The following is a 21,774-nucleotide window of genomic DNA, read 5'->3' as shown; positions in this document are numbered from 1 at the left end:
ACTGAACATATGTGAAAGGGAAATGGTAAAAGGACTGCAACTCCTCCATGGGCTGGGTCGTTTCTGTCCTTACAGACAGTTGTCAAGTTCCAAGTGTGGGGATCATCTTTTGCCTTTAAATACATTTCCTGCAAACAGAAACTTTATTCAGGTCTCAACATTCTCCATATTACACCAGAATCTACAACCTTCATCATAAGAATTTAGCCATTATTACTTGGATTTAGTGGATCTGTTGGCTGGCTTCTGAAGTGATAAGGGTTTTGATTTAGCCATTTTGCTTTTAATTTTGATTTCAGAAAACAGAGGGTGCCCAATATCCATATCATCTGCACTTTTCCTTTTCTTCATTTATCTTCATTGTATCCTGTATCCCACTAATAACAGGCTGGGCTTGGGGGAGGGGGGTGTCTTGAGATGATACTACCTTTGCTGGTATCGCAATGGCAGAAGAAACTACATTTTTTTTTTTTTTTTTTTTTTTGTATACTTGTATCAACAAGTAGTGGGAATGTGGTATAAAGTACCCCACGATGGAACTGAAAACTAGAACCTAAAATCCAACCAGAGATATGGGCAGGTTTCTCTCTGGTACGGAAGCTTTACAGTGAATTTTTATTGGCAGAAGCATTCGCTATCCGGCCTCCCTACTAAGGATTTCATTGGACTGCTTCATATTGTTTGTAAATTATTCTGTCTCAATCTCCCCTCCTGACCATTCTGCCTTGTGTCATATGACATTAGTGAAGGCATTCAAGGGCTGGTGTAGCCACTGGATCTCAGTGATGCTAATCTCAAAACTCGGAATCACTGGAAAGCTGCCTCACCACATAAAAGAACCCATGTTAAGGAGTTCGCTGACAGAACTCCATGAGCTGTCCTAGCAGCTTGTCTATGCGGTCCAGTCAACAGCATAGTATAGTCCCTCCCAAGTCCTTTTCAATATCAACAATCCAGTGTTTGGAGATACCACAACTTTCGGTATATCTTGTCAGGCACAAAATGTGAGAACAGGACAGTTACAACTGTACTTGAAAAATAGATTTAGAATATCTATATTCCAAATATTCTATGGATTAGAATATTAGCATTAGTAGAGGCATTTGATGCAAGAAAGCAAGCTTATGCAGCATCAGCCAAAAAATAAAAATAAAGTAAAATAAATAAATAAAAAATAACCACTTCCACTTCACCCATCTGTTCGTTCGAAATACCTGTCCAGCTGAGCCTTAAACTTATTTAGGCTATCAACTTCCACGACAAGGGATGGAAGTCTGTTCCACCAACCAACCACCCGCTGGCTAAAGGCAAATTTCCGCACGTCTATCCTACATCTGTCTTTCCTCAATATGAATTTATGCCCTCTCAGGTGATTATTCTGAGCGAGAGGAAGAATCCCATCAGCATTGAGCATTCTCAAACCATTCAAGGCTTTATACACCTCTATCAGATCACCTCGCTAGTGCCTAGTCTCCAGACACTGTAATTTGCAAAACTTAAGCCTTTCTTTGTAAGAGCACCCCTTTGTTCCATTCACTAATCTTGTTGCCCTTCTCTGTAATCGTTCCAGCGGCTCTACATCCTTCTTGAAATGAGGCCTCCAGACCTGTATACAGTACTCTAGGTGTGGCCTGACCATTGCCTTATACAAGGGAATAATCACCTCCTTATCCCTGCTAGAAAAATTCCTATATATCATTGACCATACACCATGAGCTACTCTTGCAGCCTGTCTGCACTGCTCAGAGAACGTCATATCTGCCTGCACAACCACCCCAGGTCCCTTTCATTTTCTACCACTGTCAGTGTAGTACCACAGAGTTGATACGTTGTTCTGGGGTTGCTGTTTCCCATATGTAGTACTTTACATTTGTCAATGTTAAACTTCATTTGCCACCTCTCAGCCCATCTGCTCAACCTTTGCAGATCCTGTTGCAGCAGCATGGTGTCAGTAGTGTCCTTGAAAACCCTGCCTACCTTTGTATCGTCTGCAAACTTCGACATTAAGCTTGATATACCATCATCAATATCTTTATAAATACAGAAAACAATAATGGACCCAACACTGAGCCCTGAGGGACTCCACTAATAACATTAGTCCACGACGAGCAGTGTCCATTGATTACCACTCTCTGTCTTCTCCCCCTGAGCAACCCCTTCATCCACAGCAGCAATTTGCCTCCAATGCCACACTGCTCCAATTTGTGCAGCAGTCTTCCATGTGCAACAGTATCAAAAACCTTTCTAAGATCCAAGTATATAATATCAAAGTTATTCCCTGCATCCAGTTCCTTTGTGACTGCATCATAGTATCCAATCAAATTGGTCAGGCAAGACTTCCCCTTAACAAAACCATGCTGTGTCCGAGCTATAACTGAAGTCTTGTCTAAATGATCCTGCAGTGCTTCTTTAACTAGTGCCTCCATTAATTTTCCTGGAACAGAAGTTAAACTCACAGGTCTATAATTACTTGTGTCAGCCTTTGATCCTCCTTTGTGAATTGGGGTCACATTTGCACATCTCGAGTCTGTGGGTACCTCCCCTGAGTCCAAGGAAGCTCTCATAATTATGGCTAAGGGTTTGCTTACTTCCTCTGCTGCCTCCTTTAATATAACTGGAAAGATCCCATCCACCCAGAGTGTCTTTCTTGTGTTTATCTTCAACAATTTCTCCTCCACTTTACTCTCAGTTATTACAATATTCTCTAGCTTACTGCTAGAGTTGAATACACCTCTGGCTTTCCCCTCGCTAAATAACTCCTCATGTGTGAATGTCGATGCAAAATATTCATTTAGTTTGTTAGCTACCTGAGCAGGATCATCAACAGTTGACCCATCGATATCAAGTGGACCAATCTGATTCATCCCCTTCCTTCTAGAGTTTACATAAGTAAAGAACTCTTTGCTGTTTTTCTTTGCATCCCTTGCCAAAGATTTCTCGTAATCTGCCTTCGCCTGCCTAACCTCCTTGGTAACTTGGTTACAGATCAAGTTTTATCTATCATAGGCTTCTGTGTCATGTGTTAATTTGTATGTATCCCATGCATATTTCTTCTCTGCCATATGCCTTATTAGTTCATCTGACATCCATTTAGGCCTAAACCTTGAACAATATTTCTTAGTTGGTATGTAAAGCCTAATAGCTTCCAAGAAGCATTCAAAGAATGGGAAGCATTCTTTGAATGCTTCCCATTTTGCATTTGCTGTTGGTAACATCATCAGTTGGTCCCACTGTATAGAATTTAAATACTGTCTCAGTCCATCGTAGTCGCCTTTACGAAAGCAATAACCCTTCCCTTTACCCCTAATGGTAGTTACCTCTTTGAGTAAATCCCACTTCAGCACACTGTGATCACTGCCACCTAGTGGTTCATTTATCTGCAGATTCTTAATGCATGAAGAATCACTGCTGATAATCAAATCAAGAGTATTCCTTCCTCTAGTTGCCTCCCGAACATGCTGATGTAGAAAACAATCATCCAATAAATCCACAAAAGCCTTGCTAGTGTGTGAGTGACCAGCCCCCAAATTCCAGTCTTATAATGGGAAATTAAAATCTCCCATTATAAGACTCTCTGATTTACTGGCCCACTCTATTTCCCTGTACAGTTTCTTATTATACTCATCAGAGTCATTAGGCCTATAGCACACTCCTACTCTCAATTTTGATCTCACAATGCTTATGTCACACCAAACTGACTCGACACTGCACTGTCCAGCAATGTCGACTGGCTTCACTTCCTTGGATTTTATGTATTTCTTAACTAATAGCATAACCCCTCCTCCCTTCCTATCCTGTCTATAGACGTTGTACTCCCCAAATTGCAGTTCTGCATTCCTTATATTTGTGTGACACCATGTCTCTGATATCTCAACAATATCTGCCTTTGATGTTTTGAGCAAAACCTCAAATTCATCAAATTTATTTACTAATCTCCTAGCATTGGTGTACACGCAAGTATACATGCACCTATTTCTATTCTTAGCTACTCTAACACAACCCATGTGTTTACTTGTACCACAATGACTCCCAGCAGTCTCTGAAATATCCTGCATCTTGTTTTTCAGGCTTCTGCTCATTCCAATAGAAGCAGTGCAAGAATCTCTTTCACCTCTGCCAGTGGCTACTGTTAATCTATTCGTCTTTGTCTCCCCCCCCCAAGCTAGCAGTTTTCCGACCCACCTAACACTGCCTCGATAGCATCAGCAAATATTCTTGCACCCTTTCTATTTAAGTGTATCCCATCCCTGTAGAAGCAATCTCTCCTGTTAATAAGTACAGTCCAGGCTGAAAAAAATTCTGTCCCTTGAGCCTTGCACAATCTTTCCAGGGCCGAATTGATCGACAAGGCTCTCATCATATACTCCCTCCTATCGTGTCTGGGCAGAATTGCAGACACTTTCAAATTCAACCCTATTTCACGGCTTTTTTTCAACAGTGACCTGTACTTGTTAAGCAATTCTGCCGGTCTCCTACTCTTGATATCATTAGTGCCAACGTGTACAACTATATCACCTTTTGTGTCCTTAAAAGATGATATCTGCTCTACAACGTCATCAACCTTTGCTCCTGGCAGACATACCCTGGTCCTGTTCCACCTATCCTTTTTACAAAGCATGTTCCCTGTTTCCCTGACAATAGAGTCACCAACAACTACTAGTTCCTTTGGGATGAGCGCATTCTGCTTTGGGGGTTGCCGCTGTGTATTTAATTTATAAATGTGTATTTAATATTATAAATATATTTATATTTAGAAGAATGAAAAATGGATTTAGAATATCATTACAATATTCTTGTGTACACTTCTGTAGAAAAAGAAATCTCCATCCATATCCTAAATTAACCTTAGAAGACACTAGTATATCAGTACAATCAAAAGTAAAATTCCTAGGCTTTATCCTTAAATAGACGTTGACCTTTACGGAACAATCAAACAGTTATGAACAAATTGCACGAAACATCTAAATATTCTCAAACACCTGAAAACAATAGCATGGGTTACAGACAAATTCATCCTTGCTAATCCTATACAAAGCAATAGTCAGATTAAAAATGAACTACAAAGCACAGTATATGACTCAGCAAGAGAAAGAGCTCTTAGAACTTGATCTAATTCACCATAATGTCCTTTGTAGTGCAACAAGATCCTTCCACACATTGCCTACACACATCTTGCATGTAGAAGTTAATGAACCATCAACTTCCATTAGAAGACAGCAACTTGCATTCTGTTATGTATATAAAATACAATCTCTTCCAGACCATCCTACCTGACTACCCTTTTTTGACCTGAGATAGGAACATGTATATAGAAATTACTGACACTTCGATCAACCTTTCGGCATTCATCTCCAAGAAGTTTTAGTAATATATAATCTTATATATTGACAATGTAGCAGAAGTACAAAAGAACACACCACCACCACAGATCAACAAAATTATGCCATGTGACCTCTCCTTACATGTCTGGAACAGAAAAGTCCTTCTGTGTACCAACTTCCAACAACTACCAGGGTAAAACAATTTTCAGATTACATACCGATCTACATGGACAGATCAAAATCAGAAAATCACATCTTTCTTTCTTTCCCAGCAGTCTTTCACATGTGTCACTGTCAATCCAACTTCTACAGGAAAGCAGCATAAAAGCACCCATTCAGCTATCACGTGAATACTTCCAAACCACTGAACAACAGAAAGGAATAGTTTACACAGATTTCCTCAATATAATGCAGACATGACTCTCATACAGACTACACCACAGACAATTCAAATCAGAAAACAGGAGAAAAAGATAAGTTAACAGAAGGTAACAGAAACAATGGGGGAGACCTGTTACCTGTTCAACTTTGTCTTGATAACAGATATCCAAAGTTAAATCTGAAACACTGAAAAGAATGCAATATTATTTAGTATACTGGACTCGTATTTTTGTAAACAACAGGTTTAAGTCTTTTGCCTAATTTCTACTTCAAGGAGTCAGTCAGAAAACATTTAAAATGCATAAATAACATAGAGTCAAATGTATAATTTTTTAAATTTGAGTATTCATCATGTAATGTCTTTCACACAGTATATTTAACTGGCCTTCTGGCCATGAAGGGCCTTCATACCACTCAATTTGTCTGGGTATCTTGTGGACATCTCATGGCTTTACATCCCTGTAAGCCATGAGATGTCCAGTAACTTTAATGACTGGAATATGCAATTACTCTTGAAATATCAGTAGTAATAAATAATTGATAAATAACATTTTATCTCTCTTTCAATAACTCTCAAATCTGTTATTTATAAATATAATTTGTGTTTAAGTCCTATCATCCTTTTGAAAGATGTAATGTATGTACAATACTGTTAAACCATCTTCTCTATAAGTCTGTGTCATCTAGGGGTTCACTGTGTCTCATTAATTCCTAAATTATAATTATAATCAGAGGTGACTAATAAACATATTTATTTATTTTAAGTAATGTTTCTCAGGTGAAACTAATATAAAGATTCATTTTTGAAAGAAAGACTTTCTCAAAATCACTCAGTTGGAGATGGGATGTAAATTCAAATGTTTTAGAAATGCATTTTCAGAAAAATATTTCAATATTAATTTTTTTTTTAAAAATTATGAAATATATATATCTTACTTTACCTGGTTCATGACTCCCAGGGTTATCTGTTATTTCTAGAACATAGAGATTTCGGTTTTCTACTGAATGCCCAATACTGTATAAACGAGTAATAGCAGGGTATTTAGCAGCAAATCGCTTCAAAAATTCTTCCATTTCTTTGAAGTTGTGATGTTTGAATTCAGGTGATGTTAAAAAATCACTAAAATGAGATGAAACTTCAGTTGATGATGACAATTTTCCAACTGCATTAAATTCATGGTTTACAGATGAAACCACAGTAGGTAATGAATAATCAGTACTGATAGATGATTGAAAGCCATTAATATTACTTGTAGTTCCAAATTCAGCAAATATGGTTTGATTTCTGTTAAGGTTTTTTGATTATATTATCTGTAATCACTATGCCATTGGTTCTAGGCTCTTCTGGTTCCAAGTCAAAGTCAAGCCATAATGGAACATCCTCAGTGACTTTCACACCATGTTGGAGTTTTGTTTGATACCTAATAAATACAATTACAAAGGATAATATACTAACTAATCATAATAAAAATGTGTACAAGAATAATGTACATTTAATTTATATATACATATTGAAATAGCTTACCCCTATATTTTATTTCACCTATCAAAAAATTTACTTCAAAATTAAATTTTACACAAGGTTCTGGTAATATACAATTTGCAAAATATCATACACGTAACAAATACCTGAATTAGCAAGAAAACACCGAATACTTCATTTGTTACTTTTTAAAAGCATAACTTTTATTCTATTTTGCACAGTTACGTGTACAAAAATTAATAAACTAAATTGTTAAAATAAATGTAGTATAATTCAGCAAAATTAGTAAAACTCAGTACATTTACCATAACATTTCAGTTGTTATGTCACTGAAGAAAATAGATCCAGTTAGTCAAAGACAAGAACAGCCATAATGCTACAGTAAATGAATAACTTTTATAAATTTTTCTGCATTGTGATAATACAGTGTCTGGTATTTTTTACTAATTCAAACACAACAAAATACACTGCCTTCTGTCTTCACTACTAAAGTGAAAACAATCACTTGAACTTCTGCTGGAGAATAACATGATAGTTTTGCATATCTTCCACTGTTGCTGAACCAGGAGTAGAAGGTATGCAAGAAGATAACTCCAAACTCATTTCCCCAAACTGTCGGCCTCTACCACCCATGAAGGCAACTTATTCCAGTAATTTATAACTCGCTGGCTAAAACAAAACTTCCTGCAGTCCAATCTAAACATTTCCCCCCATAACTTGAATTTATGTCCCCTAGTTCTAGCATCATTTATAACCTTGAAAATTTCGTTCTCATTCATTTTACTGATGCCTCTCAGAGCCTTAAACACCTCAATCAAATCTCCTCTAAGGTATCTAGTTTCCAAACTCTGCAACCCACATATTCGAAGTCTTTCTTCGTATGGACACCCTTTTGTCAATCTCACCAGGCGAGTTACTAATCTTTGCATGCTTTCAAGAAGCTCGATGTCTTTCTTTAGGTGTGGTCTCCATACTTGAACACAGTACTCTAAGTGTGGTCTAACAAAAGCCTTATATAATGAGATTATCACATCCCTATCTCTACTTGCAAAAGTTCGATAGATCATCAATAGGACACCATGGGCCTTCCTTGCAACCTGTTTACAATGCTCAGAGAATTTCATGTCTGACCGTATCGTAACACCCAAGTCCCTTTCAATATTGCTATGGAGGACATACTCTACATGAAGTAATATGTTAAAATACTCAATGCAAAAACAGACCACTTGTGTTCATTGTATAAGTAAACATATTCTGCGTGCTATTGATTCTGTGGTTCACTTTTGCATTGAATATCTTAATATATTACTTCATCATGAATATAGAGTGTATCCTCCCTAGTAATACTGACAAGTTATTTATTGCTTATTAACTGTCCTTAATACAAGTATACCAAAGGATCAAGACCAAAACATCTAATAGGTAAAAAAATTTTTCTACTTGTTATTTGTTCTGCAGTGAATTTTCTCAGTATATTTAGTGTTGCTCCAAGGTCACAGATAAGCATGCTTATCCTAGCAAGCAAATTTAACACTACAAGCCAACAGAAAAGTATGATCCATACCAATGGAATAAAAATTAACCTTTTTATCATATAAACATTGATAATGAGAATAAGCAACGTCCATCTCATCACACATTTCTGGAACTACTAGCACATGTGCCAACCTCTTGGGTTTATAATACACAGAGTGGCCCAAAAGCAGGTAAAGACATTTGAATTGCAATAAGAACAATCACATGAATGTTAATAATACATTAATAGTGTGAGTGTTAAAATCTAAATATAATATGTAAACAATTTCATCTAAAATATATGGAATCAAAATAGTCCACTGGCATTCAAAAGCAGAACTTAAAATGCCTCTCTAGTATAAGTAACCATGTGGATAAACCTCTCAAACAAGAAAAATTCATTTTATGCTTAAAAAAAAAAAATATATATATATATATATAATCACTATGCTACTAATGATTAAACTATCACTGCCACTGGTACATCCATACAAAAGATCTGCACCTGCCTAAAACAATGCCTACAGGTGGAACTACTTTTTAATAAATCCCAAGAAAGTCTCAAAAGAACTTTTCTACAGTTATCTCATTCCATATTCACCTTGATATAAATGTTAAGATATCTTGGATTAAAAGTTAGAATTTTAAGCTTCTATTTGTTTTGAATAACAAAAGGTGCTTGATCCAGATCACAGCATGTGAATGTCCCACTACTGCTCTTCTTTGCTTGGCCTAATTTATAGATCTGATGAAACAACATTGAAATTAATAGACAAGTAACTGTATTATAAATTATTATAATAAACAGATATGTGTTTATTTGAGTATTATAAATACTCAAATAATACTCAGCTATCCCATATAACATTTACACAATTCAATTATTGCTTGGGATTTGTGGCAACTGAGATAACTTTCTATTTTGATAAGTGTTACTAGAGAAAGTAATCTACTAATGTAAAAAAGTGAAATCATTTCATGTTGTTTTTCTTCTAATGTTAAAAGATTAATACAAATCATACAGGATCAGGCACATCTCATTATATTATTAATGAGATAATCTCTGATTAAAAGATTCCTATAATAATTTTGCTTAATTATAAATTAACCCAAATACAAGGTTTTATATTTGAGAAATAACAACTGGAGAACAACTTATATATTGGTGGGGGGAATAAAGTAGAACAGCATAAATGAGGAGAGGAACTTGATCATGTTAACTACAACTGGCATGATGGCAGAAGTGACTTTAGCCAAGGACACAACAATCTGTGGAGTGCAGCATTAGCTGTTTCTGTAGGATTTATTTTTCTCTTATTTGTAATCAGTACAGTTTTTAAATTTAGGCATACAAATATATAGTTTACAATTTTTTTCCTTCAATATCTACTACCATTAAAAATATATGAGAGTGAGTTAAATGAAAACAAGAATTACTTGTTTCTACTAATAATGGTAATCAATTTTTCAAAAAAATCTCCACCATAGTTTATTTATCCCATCTGTACGTACATACAGCATATTTATTATACCCTGCTTAAAAGCAGCAGTTTGAAAATTTCCTTCACTTCACTGTCTCAGTGGAATTGACACTGTCTTGAATTACTAGTCATTTACCAGTCTTTCAAAAACATCAAAATCATGGATTATAGTAGAGCCAGACCTATTACTGATATCCAGCTTCCTGAACACACTATAGGTCATAACATTAAACTGACCAAATAACATTGCTTGCAAAGACATTTTAATTGTGAAAACTTTCTGCTGGAGAGATATCCTCTGTTATTAGAAACTAAATAAAGCCGTGTTGCATTTGCTTGGGCAAAGATAAAAAAAAGGTAAAGTGCAGCCATTATCAACCCACTGCAGGATGGAAGCCTCCTCAACAATTCATGCTGAGGGAAATGGACCATAATCTGCCACGTTGGTCCAGTGCGGGTTGGCAGATCGACCGTATTCAGCAGTCAGGGGCTTGAACCCCGGTCTACTCAAAGAGTGTGTGCTACTGCACTCCCGCTCCTGACCGCTCGGCTACAGAGGCCTGGGGAAAGATAAAGGGCAGAAGAATAAGAGAAATTTACCTCAATATGATACTATCCAGAAATTAAAATGAATAAAACATTAATGCAAAATGATTACAGTAAAAAATAAATTGAAAACAATTAAAAAAATAAATTGAGCACAATTAAAAATTTATTTAAAAAATAGGTTAACATAAATTTTATGTTTATATTGTTTATATTTCTTTAAATTGAGGTAAATTTCTCTTATTCTTCTACAATATTGAAATGTATTGATGCCTCAAAATTAATGATTAATGATTATTAATGCCTCAAAATTAAAATTAATTACGAATCAAATTTAAAAGCAGTTTTGCTGCGCAATGGAAATGCCACTTCCATTTGTTCTATTACTTCATACTGTTAGCATGAAAGAAACATATGATACTCTGTCCAAGATCCTGAGTGCAATATAATACAACTTTGCTTGGAATGTCTGTGATGATCTTAAGGTAACTGAATTAGCCACTGGTCTACAGGAAAGTTTCACTAAATACAGCAACTCCCCGACTTATGTAAGGGTTGCGTTCCATGGAACGCTACGTAAGTCAGAATTTCCCACATGCTTGTGCAGCACTCGCAACTGTGCTCACTGAATTGATTGAATCAAAAAAGAAATGTTCAACAAACATGTAAATAGAATTATTTAATGTATTTATTCAACTTTTTATCTCATGTGCAGGACAAATTACAAAGGCATGCAATTTTAAAAAATTTCAAAATTATAAAAAATGAGAGCAGACAGGCATAACCTTAAGTTTTTTTTACCTCTCGAGCATCATTGCCAGAATTTATGTTATTATTATTGTTGTTATTATTTGGTTTTTAGGAGCATTAGCAACTAAGGCCATATTGCTCCAGGGATATACGGTGGTCATTTCCTGACCTTTCCGCATCCTCCGTATTTGGTGGGCATGGGCTCGAACTCCGGTCTAATCAAGAAGTGTGTGCTACACACTGCTGCTCCTGCCCACCTGGCAACGGATGCGCCCAGAATTGACGTCTCCAGCTGATAAATACACCGCTGCAGAGGTTGAGGGCCGTGGAGATTTAGGAGGGGTCGGCCGCTCAACCTTATGAAAGAACATATTAATGGATGACTGAATGGTGGCTTTTTTCTTTTCCTCGTAGATTTATTTGTAGCATGCAAGCATATCATTCACCCCTCCTGTGAATTTTTAAGAATCGTTCGCTGTCAGGATCCATCTTCTCGCTGTTGCCGATGCAATTTCACGAAATACCATTGTCATCTCTCTGGTGATGAAGCGTCTCGGCTCCTCATTTGGTTCATCTTGAGCTTTGTCAGCATTTTCTTCTTTCACTATTGCTGCCTGCAAGTCAATAAGGTCTTCATTAGATAATTCCTTCTCTTCTACCTCTATTAACTCCTCCATGTCTTTGGCAACTTCCAACTGAAGTAGCTCTGCAACTTTTACAATCTTATCTGTAACCTCTTCATATGATTCTTCTTTTTCAAACCTTTCGAAGCCTTTTGCGTGCCATGGGCATATTTTCTTCCATGCGCCATTTAAACAACTTTTAGTAATTTCCACCCACATCTTATTAATGTTTAAGGTGGCATGGTAAATATTGTAAGATTTTCAAAAGTCTCTTAGCCTAAAATTTTTCAAATCGTCTACTGCAGACGATGCTTGAGCAAATGTTGTGCGTAAATAGTATGCTTGTTTATTTGTTGTTTGTTATTTGATTTTTAGGAGCATTAGCAACTAAGGCCATATTGCTCCGGGGATATGCGGTGGTCATTCCCTGACCCTTCCGCATCCTCCGTATTTGGTGGTCACGGGCTCGAACCCCGGTCTAATCAAGAAGCGTGTGCTACGCACTACTGCTCCTGGCCACCTGGCTATAGAGGCGCCAAATAGTATGCTTTTAAATTCAAAATAATACCCTGATCCATAGGTTGGATGAGTGAAGTCGTGTTTGGCAGTACAAATTTGACTCTCACATTCAAATTGAAATCATCTAGATGTGTAGGATGTCCAAAAGCATTATCTGATAGAAGCAAAATTTTTGAAAGGAATGCATTGTCTTTGCAATATTTTTCAATCTCAGGAATGAAGCAGCATTTAAACCAATCCTCAAAGAGAGATATTGTTATTAGCATTAGCATTAGTAGAGGCATTTGATGCAAGAAAGCAAGCTTATGCAGCATCAGCCAAAAAAAAAAAAAATAAAGTAAAATAAAAAATAACCACTTCCACTTCACCCATCTGTTCGTTCAAAATACCTGTCCAGCTGAGCCTTAAACTTATTTAGGCTATCAACTTCCACGACAAGAGATGGAAGTCTGTTCCACCTACCAACCACCCGCTGGCTAAAGGCAAATTTCCGCACATCTATCCTACATCTGTCTTTCCTCAATTTGAATTTATGCCCTCTCAGGTGATTATTCTGAGCAAGAGGAAGAATCCCATCAGCATTGAGCATGCTCAAACCATTCAAGGCTTTGTACACCTCTATCAGATTATCCATGTTCTCTGGCTCGATCAGAAATGCACGGGTAAGATGGCTTTATTGATGCCCTTAAATGCACGAGGATTTCCAGAATGGTACACAAACAGTGGTTTTAATCTGTAATCTCCCGCTGCATTAGCCCCAAGCAAGAGCATGGCCCTATCTTTTGAAGCATTGAAACCTGGCATTGTCTTTTCCTTTTTGACAATGTATGTTTGATCCGGCATTTTTTTCCAATACAGAGCAGTCTCGTCAACATTAAAAATTTGCTGCGTTGAATAGCCGCCTTCATCAATAATTTTTTCCAACACATCACAAAATTTCTCTGCAGCTGCAGAATCGGTACTGGCGACTTCACCACATACTTTAACGTTTTGAAACCAGCATAATGCTTGAACCTATTAAACCACCAGTTGCTTGCCATGAACTTGGCTTGGGGTTCGCTGTACTTATCCTTAATATCTTCATAAATACTTCTTGCTTTTGCTTGAATGGTCATTAGACCCAGGGGCACTCGCTTCTGAATCTGATTTTCCATCCATATTATTAACAGCTGTTCCATCTTCGATATAGCACACAAATGTTGTTTTGTGATCACTGCTTATCTTAAGTAGATTGATCCTTTGACATGTTCTTTTATACATGCACTGTCCTTTAAAATAATATTCATTGTTGATGCAGCAAGACCTAATTCTCTTGCAATAGATGACAAACTTTGTCCTGCTTCGTACTCCTTAATCATTTTCATCTTCATTTCTAAATTAATTTTGTTTTGTTTCCTGACACTACCACCTTTTGCACTTTCCATTGGTCACTTTCCCTTCATCATTATAATAAGTAAATAGGAATGAAAAGAAGTTTCTGAAAATTTGTTTTTTATATGATTGAAGATTTCAGTGAAGGGGAACACATTTCACCATAATAACGTAAAAATCCACACAATTGCAGTTACCAGTATTATCGCAAATGGAATAAGACCAAGTTTAATGCCCGTTTATAATTAGATGCACTAACAGAAAATCCCAATAAACTGGAAAGTGCAAATTGTTTTTATTGTTTTATGGTCATAATCTCCAGAATCAGGCTTTAGAAAAATATCACAAAAGCATTTAAAACTGATTCTTACAACGGGAACATATGATAATGCCATTATAAATATGACCTTTTAGAGAGATAAATAGCTTACTATATAGCAAAAATTTCAGCTTCCAAGGATTTAGAATGAATTACAAAAAAAAAAAAAAACCAATGTGTTATTGGGTTCACATTATGATATTTTCCCAATACCTCCATTTATCCCTACAGATGCAAAATATGTTTCCATATTTTTTTCAGTTTGCATAAGCTGGCAAAAACTTATGTAAAGTCGAATTTGCGTGGGTCGAGTATTACGTAAATCGGGGAATTCCTGTACCTTTCACTGTTTGTGGGACATTGGGCAACAGAGTTGTACAAGATGTTCACAAGGGTCAGATTAGAAAGAGTACTTGATGAGAATCAACCAAAAGAGCAAGCTGGCTTTAGGACAGGATTCTCAACTATGGATCACCTTCACGTAATGTCGCAGCTAATTGAGAAAGCAAATAAATATAAAACACCATTATGCCTGGCATTTGTGGTTTATGAAAAGGCACTTGACTCCATACAGCATAAGGCAATGTTTCGGGCACTGGAAAGACAAGACATAGATACCCCATATATTATGATTTTGAAGAAAATATATGAGAATGCTGCCTTCTTTATTAGACTAGACAAAGACAGTAGCAAATTTAAAATTGAGAAAGGAGTTCGACAAGGAGACATAATATCTCCGAAGTCGTTTACTGCTGCCCTTGAGGAAGCTTTCAGAAGATTAGACTGGTCGCAGAAAGGAGTCAATGTGAATGGATAGTAGCTAAACCATTTACGATTTGCAGATGACATTGTGGTCAAAAGCCACAATCCCAAAGAATTAGAGGAAAATCTTAATCTGTTATGCAGAGTTAGTAAGAATTTTGGACTAAAGATGAATATGGCTAAAACAAAAGTAATGATGAACAAGTATGCCACAAAAAGGGATATAATGATTGAAGGAGCAGTAATTGAAAAGGTGGAGTCATATACTTATCTGGGACAAGTTATTAGCTGTAATAATGATAAATGGCTGGAAATCAAGAGAAGAACGAATTATATTGGGAATCAGACTGTTAGATAAGAAGAGAAACAGATGGATTAGGCTGCAAACTCAAGTAAAGGACATTCTTATCAAAACTAAAGAACTAAAATGGTCTTGGGCGGGACACTTAGCTTGAAGACATGATGACAGATGGACTAAGAAAATAACAGAATGGTACCCAAGAGGAGCTAGAAGAAAACCTGGAAGACAACAACAGAGATGGACAGATGAAATTCATGTGTTTGTGGGTAGTAAATGGATGGCCATTGCACAAAACAGAAGGAAGTGGAAAGTTGCTGGAGAGGCCTTCATCCTGCAGTGGATTGAAAATGGCTGATGATGATGAGTAACAGAAAAATATATTGTGCAGAAGTGAAAAAAGAGGGACAAACTTTTACCAGGGAGAAGTAATATAAAATATATTCTGATGGTTAAACCAAAAAGGTTTCTTCTTCCACCTTTGTATATAAAGCTTGGATTAATGAAGAATTTTGTTAAGGCCCTTGATAAAGAAAGAAGTTAATTCTACTACCTTTGTGAAGTGTTTTCCAAGTTAACAGAAGCAAAAATGAAAGAATGAATTTTCATTGAGCTTGAAATGAAGAAAATACTCAAAGGTGATGTTCACATTTTGAAACTGCAGCATAATAAACTAGCAGCTTGTCATTTAAAGCGGTTGTGCAGAGTCATTGTAAAAAAGAAAGAATATAATTATGAATCTTTGGTATCAGCTGTACTGCAATTGTTATAATAATATGGGCCACCCATGTCATTTAAAATTCATTTTCTTCATTCCAATCAGTTTTTTCAAATCAAAATTTTGGAAGATGTATGCAATAAGCAAGGGGAATGCTCTCATCAGGATATATGCACCATGGAAAAAAAGTACCAAGGTCCCTGAGATATTGCCATCATGGGAGATTACTCCTGGTTTCTTAAGAGTGAAAGCAAAGTGGACCATAAGAAACTCTGAGTGGCAAACATTTCTGAGGAAATAATGTATTAGTACATTATGTGATTAATTAAAGTATTTTAAAATGAATAAAACTCATTTTTAAGATAGCATATGTATTATTGTATAATATTTGAAACTGGTTCGTTAAGTTACTAAAATTTCAATGTATCTTTCATTGGAGTCATGACAGAGACATAGTTTTGGTATTTTTGGAATCAGGATCAATTTCCATTGAAATACACAACTTCTTGCTCCGGAGGTATGAAAAAAAAAAATTTATTATTATTTTTTTTGTTGGCTTTGTTATTAACGACTAGTATAAAGGATTTATAAATGGTCTTACCCCGGAGCCATAACAGTAAAGCTGTAAGTGCCAGGAAGCAGCAACCTCCAGTATTCTCCTCTGGATGATGAAGTTATATTGTGCCTAATGCCTGCCACAAAAATAAAAGCATGACTAATTCCTTTCCTTGATTTTGAATCTCGTACAATTCCCTTTACTCCTATATGTACCTATTATATAAAATAATAAGAGGGTAAACTATTAAGAAAAAAAAACAACAAGGTACAATACATGTTCCAATAGTTGTATTTACCACATTAACAAATTTTAAAATTAACATCTCATCTTATTAATCACTGGTTTCTCTACTCTCTATTCAGTGACCAAACTGATTCCATCAACACTTTTCTTCAATGATATCAATTTTGTCACCAATGGATAAGCACTCAGATTTCCATTTCAAACATTTCTGCAACAAGGTGAATAAATAAAACTAAAAAATACTAAAGATATTATTTGTTTTTATTATCCAATATAGTGTCAGAATAAACAACAGAATTAAAGTGTACCATTTCAAACTATTTCTTACTTTTTTTTCTGAAAATATTCATTGTCGATTAAATACACTGCAACGTAATTTCTATACTTTATATACAAAGGCTGACACAAGTAACTATAGACCTGTGAGCTTAACTTCTGTTCCAGGAAAATTAATGGAGGCACTGGTTAAAGAAGCACTGCAGGATCATTTAGACAAGACTTCAGTTATAGCTCAGACACAGAATGGTTTTGTTAAGGGGAAGTCTTGCCTGACCAACTTGATTGGATACTATGATGCAGTCACAAAAGAACTGGATGCAGGGAATAACTTTGATATTATATACTTGGATCATAGAAAGGCTTTTGATACTGTTGCACATGGAAGACTGCTACACAAATCGGAGTAGTGTGACATTGGAGGCAAATTGCTGCTATGGATAAAGGGGTGGTTGAGGGGGAGAAGACAGAGAGTGGTAATCAATGGACACTGCTCATCGTGGACTAATGTTATTAGTGGAGTCCCTCAGGGCTCAGTGTTGGGTCATTATTATTGTTTTCTGTATTTATAAATGATATTGATGATGGTATATCAAGCTTAATGTCCAAGTTTGCAGATGATACAAAGGTTGGCAGGGTTGTCAAGGACACTACTGACACTATGCTGCTGCAACAGGATCTGGAAAGGTTGAGCAGATGGGCTGAGAGGTGGCAAATGAAGTTTAACATTGACAAATGTGAAGTACTACACATGGGAAACAGCAACCCCAGAGCAACATATCAACTCTGTGGTACTACACTGACAGTGGTAGAGAATGAAAGGGACTTGGGGTGGTTGTGCAGGCAGATATGAAGTTCTCTGAGCAGTGCAGACAGGCTGCAAGAGTGGCTCATGGAGTATTGTCAATGATATACAGGAATTTTTCCAGCAGGGATAAGGAGGTGATTATTCCATTGTATAAGGCAATGGTCAGGCCACACCTAGAGTACTGTATACAGGTCTGGAGGCCTCATTTCAAGAAGGATGTAGAGCTGCTGGAACGAGTACAGAGAAGGGCAACAAGATTAGTGAATGGAACAAAGGGGTGCTCTTACGAAGAAAGGCTTAAGTTTTGCAAATTACAGTGTCTGGAGACTAGGCACCAGCGAGGTGATCTGATAGAGGTGTATAAAGCCTTGAATGGTTTAAGCATGCTCAATGCTGATGGGATTCTTCCTCTAGCTCAGAAAAATCACCTGAGAGGGCATAAATTCAAATTGAGGAAAGACAGATGTAGGACAGACGTGCGGAAATTTGCCTTTAGCCAGCGGGTGGTTGGTTGGTGGAACAGACTCCCATCCCTTGTGGTGGAGGTTGATAGCCTAAATAAGTTTAAGGCTCAGCTGGACAGGTATTTTGAACGAACAGAGGGGTGAAGTGGAAGTGGGTTTTTTTTTTTTTTTTTTTTGGCTGATGCTGCATAAGCTTGCTTTCTTGCATCAAATGCCTCTACTAATGCTAATGCTTCTTGTCCAGAAGTATATAAAAAGTAGACTACAGTACAGGAAGATGCTAAGGTCTCACTTAATGCCATACAAGCATGCTTTTAAATCACTTTAACACAGCAAATTAAATTAAAATATCTATTAGAATTATGTCAGTGTGAATTTTAATATGCTTCCAATATGATCTTTATTGTCAATTCACAGAACTGAATTGGATTTCACCAAATACTGTTATTTTCTCTGTTTGTGGGACAGTTGGGCAACAGAAAAATATTACATTGTGCAGAAGTGAAAAAATAGGGACAAACTTTTACCAGGGAGAAGTAATATAAAATATATTCTGATGGTTAAACCAAAAAGGTTTCTTCTTCCACCTACATATATAAAGCTTGGATTAATGAAGAATTTTGTTAAGGCCCTTGATAAAGAAAGAAGTGGATTCTACTACCTTTGTGAACTTTGTGAAGTGTTTTCCAAATTAACAGAAGCAAAAATGGAAGAATGAATTTTCAATGAGCTTCAAATGAAGAATACACTCAAAGATGTGTATTTGAAACAAATCTGTAGCATAATGAACTAGCAGCTTGTCATTTAAACCAGTTGTGCATGGATTCATTGAAAGAAGGAAAGGATATAATTATGAATCTCTAGTATCAGCTTTAATGTAATTGTTATAAGAATATGGGCTGCCACATGTCATTTAAACTTAATTTTCAGTTAAATATAGAAATTGGTATTGATTTCATCAGCCATTTTCAATCCACTGCAGGATGAAGGCCTCTCCAGCAACTTTCCACTTCCTTCGGTTTTGTGCAATGGCCATCCATTTACTACCCACAAACTCATGAATTTCATCTATCCATCTCTGTTGTTGTCTTCCAGGTTTTCTTCTAGCTCCTCTTGGGTACCATTCCGTTATTTTCTTAGTCCATCTGTCATCACGTCTTCAAGCTATGTGTCCTGCCCAACACATTTTAGTTCTGTAGTTTTGATAAGAATGTCCTTTACTTGAGTTTGCTGCCTAATCCATGTTTCTCTTCTTATCTAACAGCCTGATTTCCAATATAATTTGTTCTATTTTTAGCATTATTAGTAGAGGCATATGATGCAAGAAAGCAAGCTTATTCAGCATCAGCCAAAAAAAAAAAAAAAAAAAAAAAAACACACACACCACTCCCATTTCATCCCTCCGTTCGTTCGAAATACCTGTCCAGTTGAGCTTTAAATTTGTTTAGGCTATCAACTTCAACAACAAGTGATGGAAGTCGGTTCCACCAACCAACCAACCGCTGGCCAAAGGCAAATTTCCACACATCTATCCGACATCCGTCCTTCCTCAATTTGAATTTATGCCCTCTGAGGTGATTATTCTGAGCAAGATGAAGAATCCCATTGGCATTGAGCATGCTCAAACCATTCAAAGCCTTATACACCTCTATCAGATCACCTCGCCGGTGCCTAGTCTCCAGACTCTGTAATTTGCAAAACTTAACCCTTTCTTCGTAAGAGCAACCCTTTGTTTGTTCACTAATCTTGTTGCCCTTCTCTGTACTCGTTCCAGCAGCTCTACATCCTTCTTGAATGAGGCCTCCAGACCTGTATACAGTACTCAAGATGTGGCCTAACCATTGCCTTATACAAGGGAATAATCACCTCCTTATCCCTGCTAGAAAATTACTGTATATCATTGACAAGACACCATGAGCTACTCTTGCAGCTCGTCTGCACTGCTCAGAGAACTTCATATCTGCCTGCACAATTACCCCCAGGTCCTTTTCATTCTCCACCACTGTCAGTGTAGTACCGCAGAGTTGATACGTTGCTCTGGGGTTACTGTTTCCCATATGTAGTACTTTACATTTGTCAATGTTAAACTTCATTTGCCACCTCTCAGCCCATCTGTTCAACCTTTCCAGATCCTGTTGCAGCAGCATAGCGTCAGTAGTGTCCTTAACAACCCTGCCAACCTTTGTATCATCTGCAAACTTGGACATTAAACTTGATATCCCATCATCAATATCATTCATAAACACCGAAAACAACAACGGACCCAACACTGAACCCTGAGGAACTCCACTAATAACATTAGTCCACGTTGAGCAGTGTCCATTGATTACCACTCTCTGTCTTCTGCTGTGTAGTTCTCAGCTTCTGTTCCATTCTTTAGTGAATGCCCAAGTTTCACTTCCATAAGTCACGGTGAGGAGTATACATTGGTTCATTATTTTGCGTTTCAGACAAACTGCGATATTGCTCCTCAGTATGTGACTATATTCCTGAATGCTACCATCCAAAATGTATTCTTCCCTTGACTTCCAGCCATTTATCATTATTACAGCTAATGACTTGTCCCAAACAAGTATACGACTCCATCATTTCAATTACTGCTCCTTTAATCATTATATCCCTTTCTGTGGCATATTTATTCATCATTACTTTTGTTTTAGCCATATTCATCTTTAGTCCAAAATCCTTATTAACTCTGCATAATTGATTTAAGATTTTCCTCTAATTCTTTGGGATGGTGGCTTATGACCACAATGTCATCTGCAAGTTGTAAATAGTTTAGGTACTCTCCATTCACATTGATTCCTTTCTGCGACCAGTCTAATCTTTTGAAAGCTTCCTCAAGGGCAGTAGTAAACGACTTCGGAGATATTGTGTCTCCTTGTCAAACTCCTTTCTCAATTTTAAATTTGCTACTGACTTTGACTAGTCTAATAAAGGAGGTATCGTTCTCATATATTTTCTTCAAAATCATAATATATGGGGTATCTATGCCTTCTCCTTCCAGTGCCCGAAACATTGCCTTGTGCTGTATGGATTCAAATGCCTTTTCATAATCCACAAATGCCAGACATAATGGCGTTTTTTATTCATTTGCTTTCTCCATTAGTTGTGATATTACGTGAAGGTGATCCATAGTTGAGAATCCTGTCCTAAAGCCAGTTGCTCTTTCGGTTGATTCTCATCAAGTATTCTTTCTAATCTATTTGTAATGACCCCTGTGAACAACTTGTAGATGTGGGATAACAAGATAACTGGTCTATAATTTCCAACGGCCTCCTTTTATCTCCTTTCTTATGCAGCAAAACTATGATTGCATTATTCTACTGCTTACGCG

At 36.7% G+C, this 21,774-nt stretch overlaps 1 protein-coding gene across 1 annotated transcript in view; it reads right to left on the bottom strand.

Moving 5' to 3' along the window:
* Positions 1–21,774, bottom strand: part of LOC150080550 (carboxypeptidase D-like) — a 297,430-nt gene that overhangs the window by 253,269 nt on the left and 22,387 nt on the right. The window contains 3 exon segments of the mRNA XM_090380730.1: positions 6,644–6,997; positions 6,999–7,123; positions 16,689–16,858. Coding sequence (XP_090236856.1) covers positions 6,644–6,997; positions 6,999–7,123; positions 16,689–16,858 — 649 coding nt within the window.

This window comes from Mastigoproctus giganteus, chromosome 9 (assembly GCF_048544385.1).
Source record: "Mastigoproctus giganteus isolate SK-2022 chromosome 9, ASM4854438v1, whole genome shotgun sequence".
Lineage (NCBI taxonomy): Eukaryota > Metazoa > Arthropoda > Arachnida > Uropygi > Thelyphonidae > Mastigoproctus > Mastigoproctus giganteus.
The sequence above is the reverse complement of the archived record's forward strand: the minus strand, read 5'-3'. Positions and strand labels throughout refer to the sequence as shown.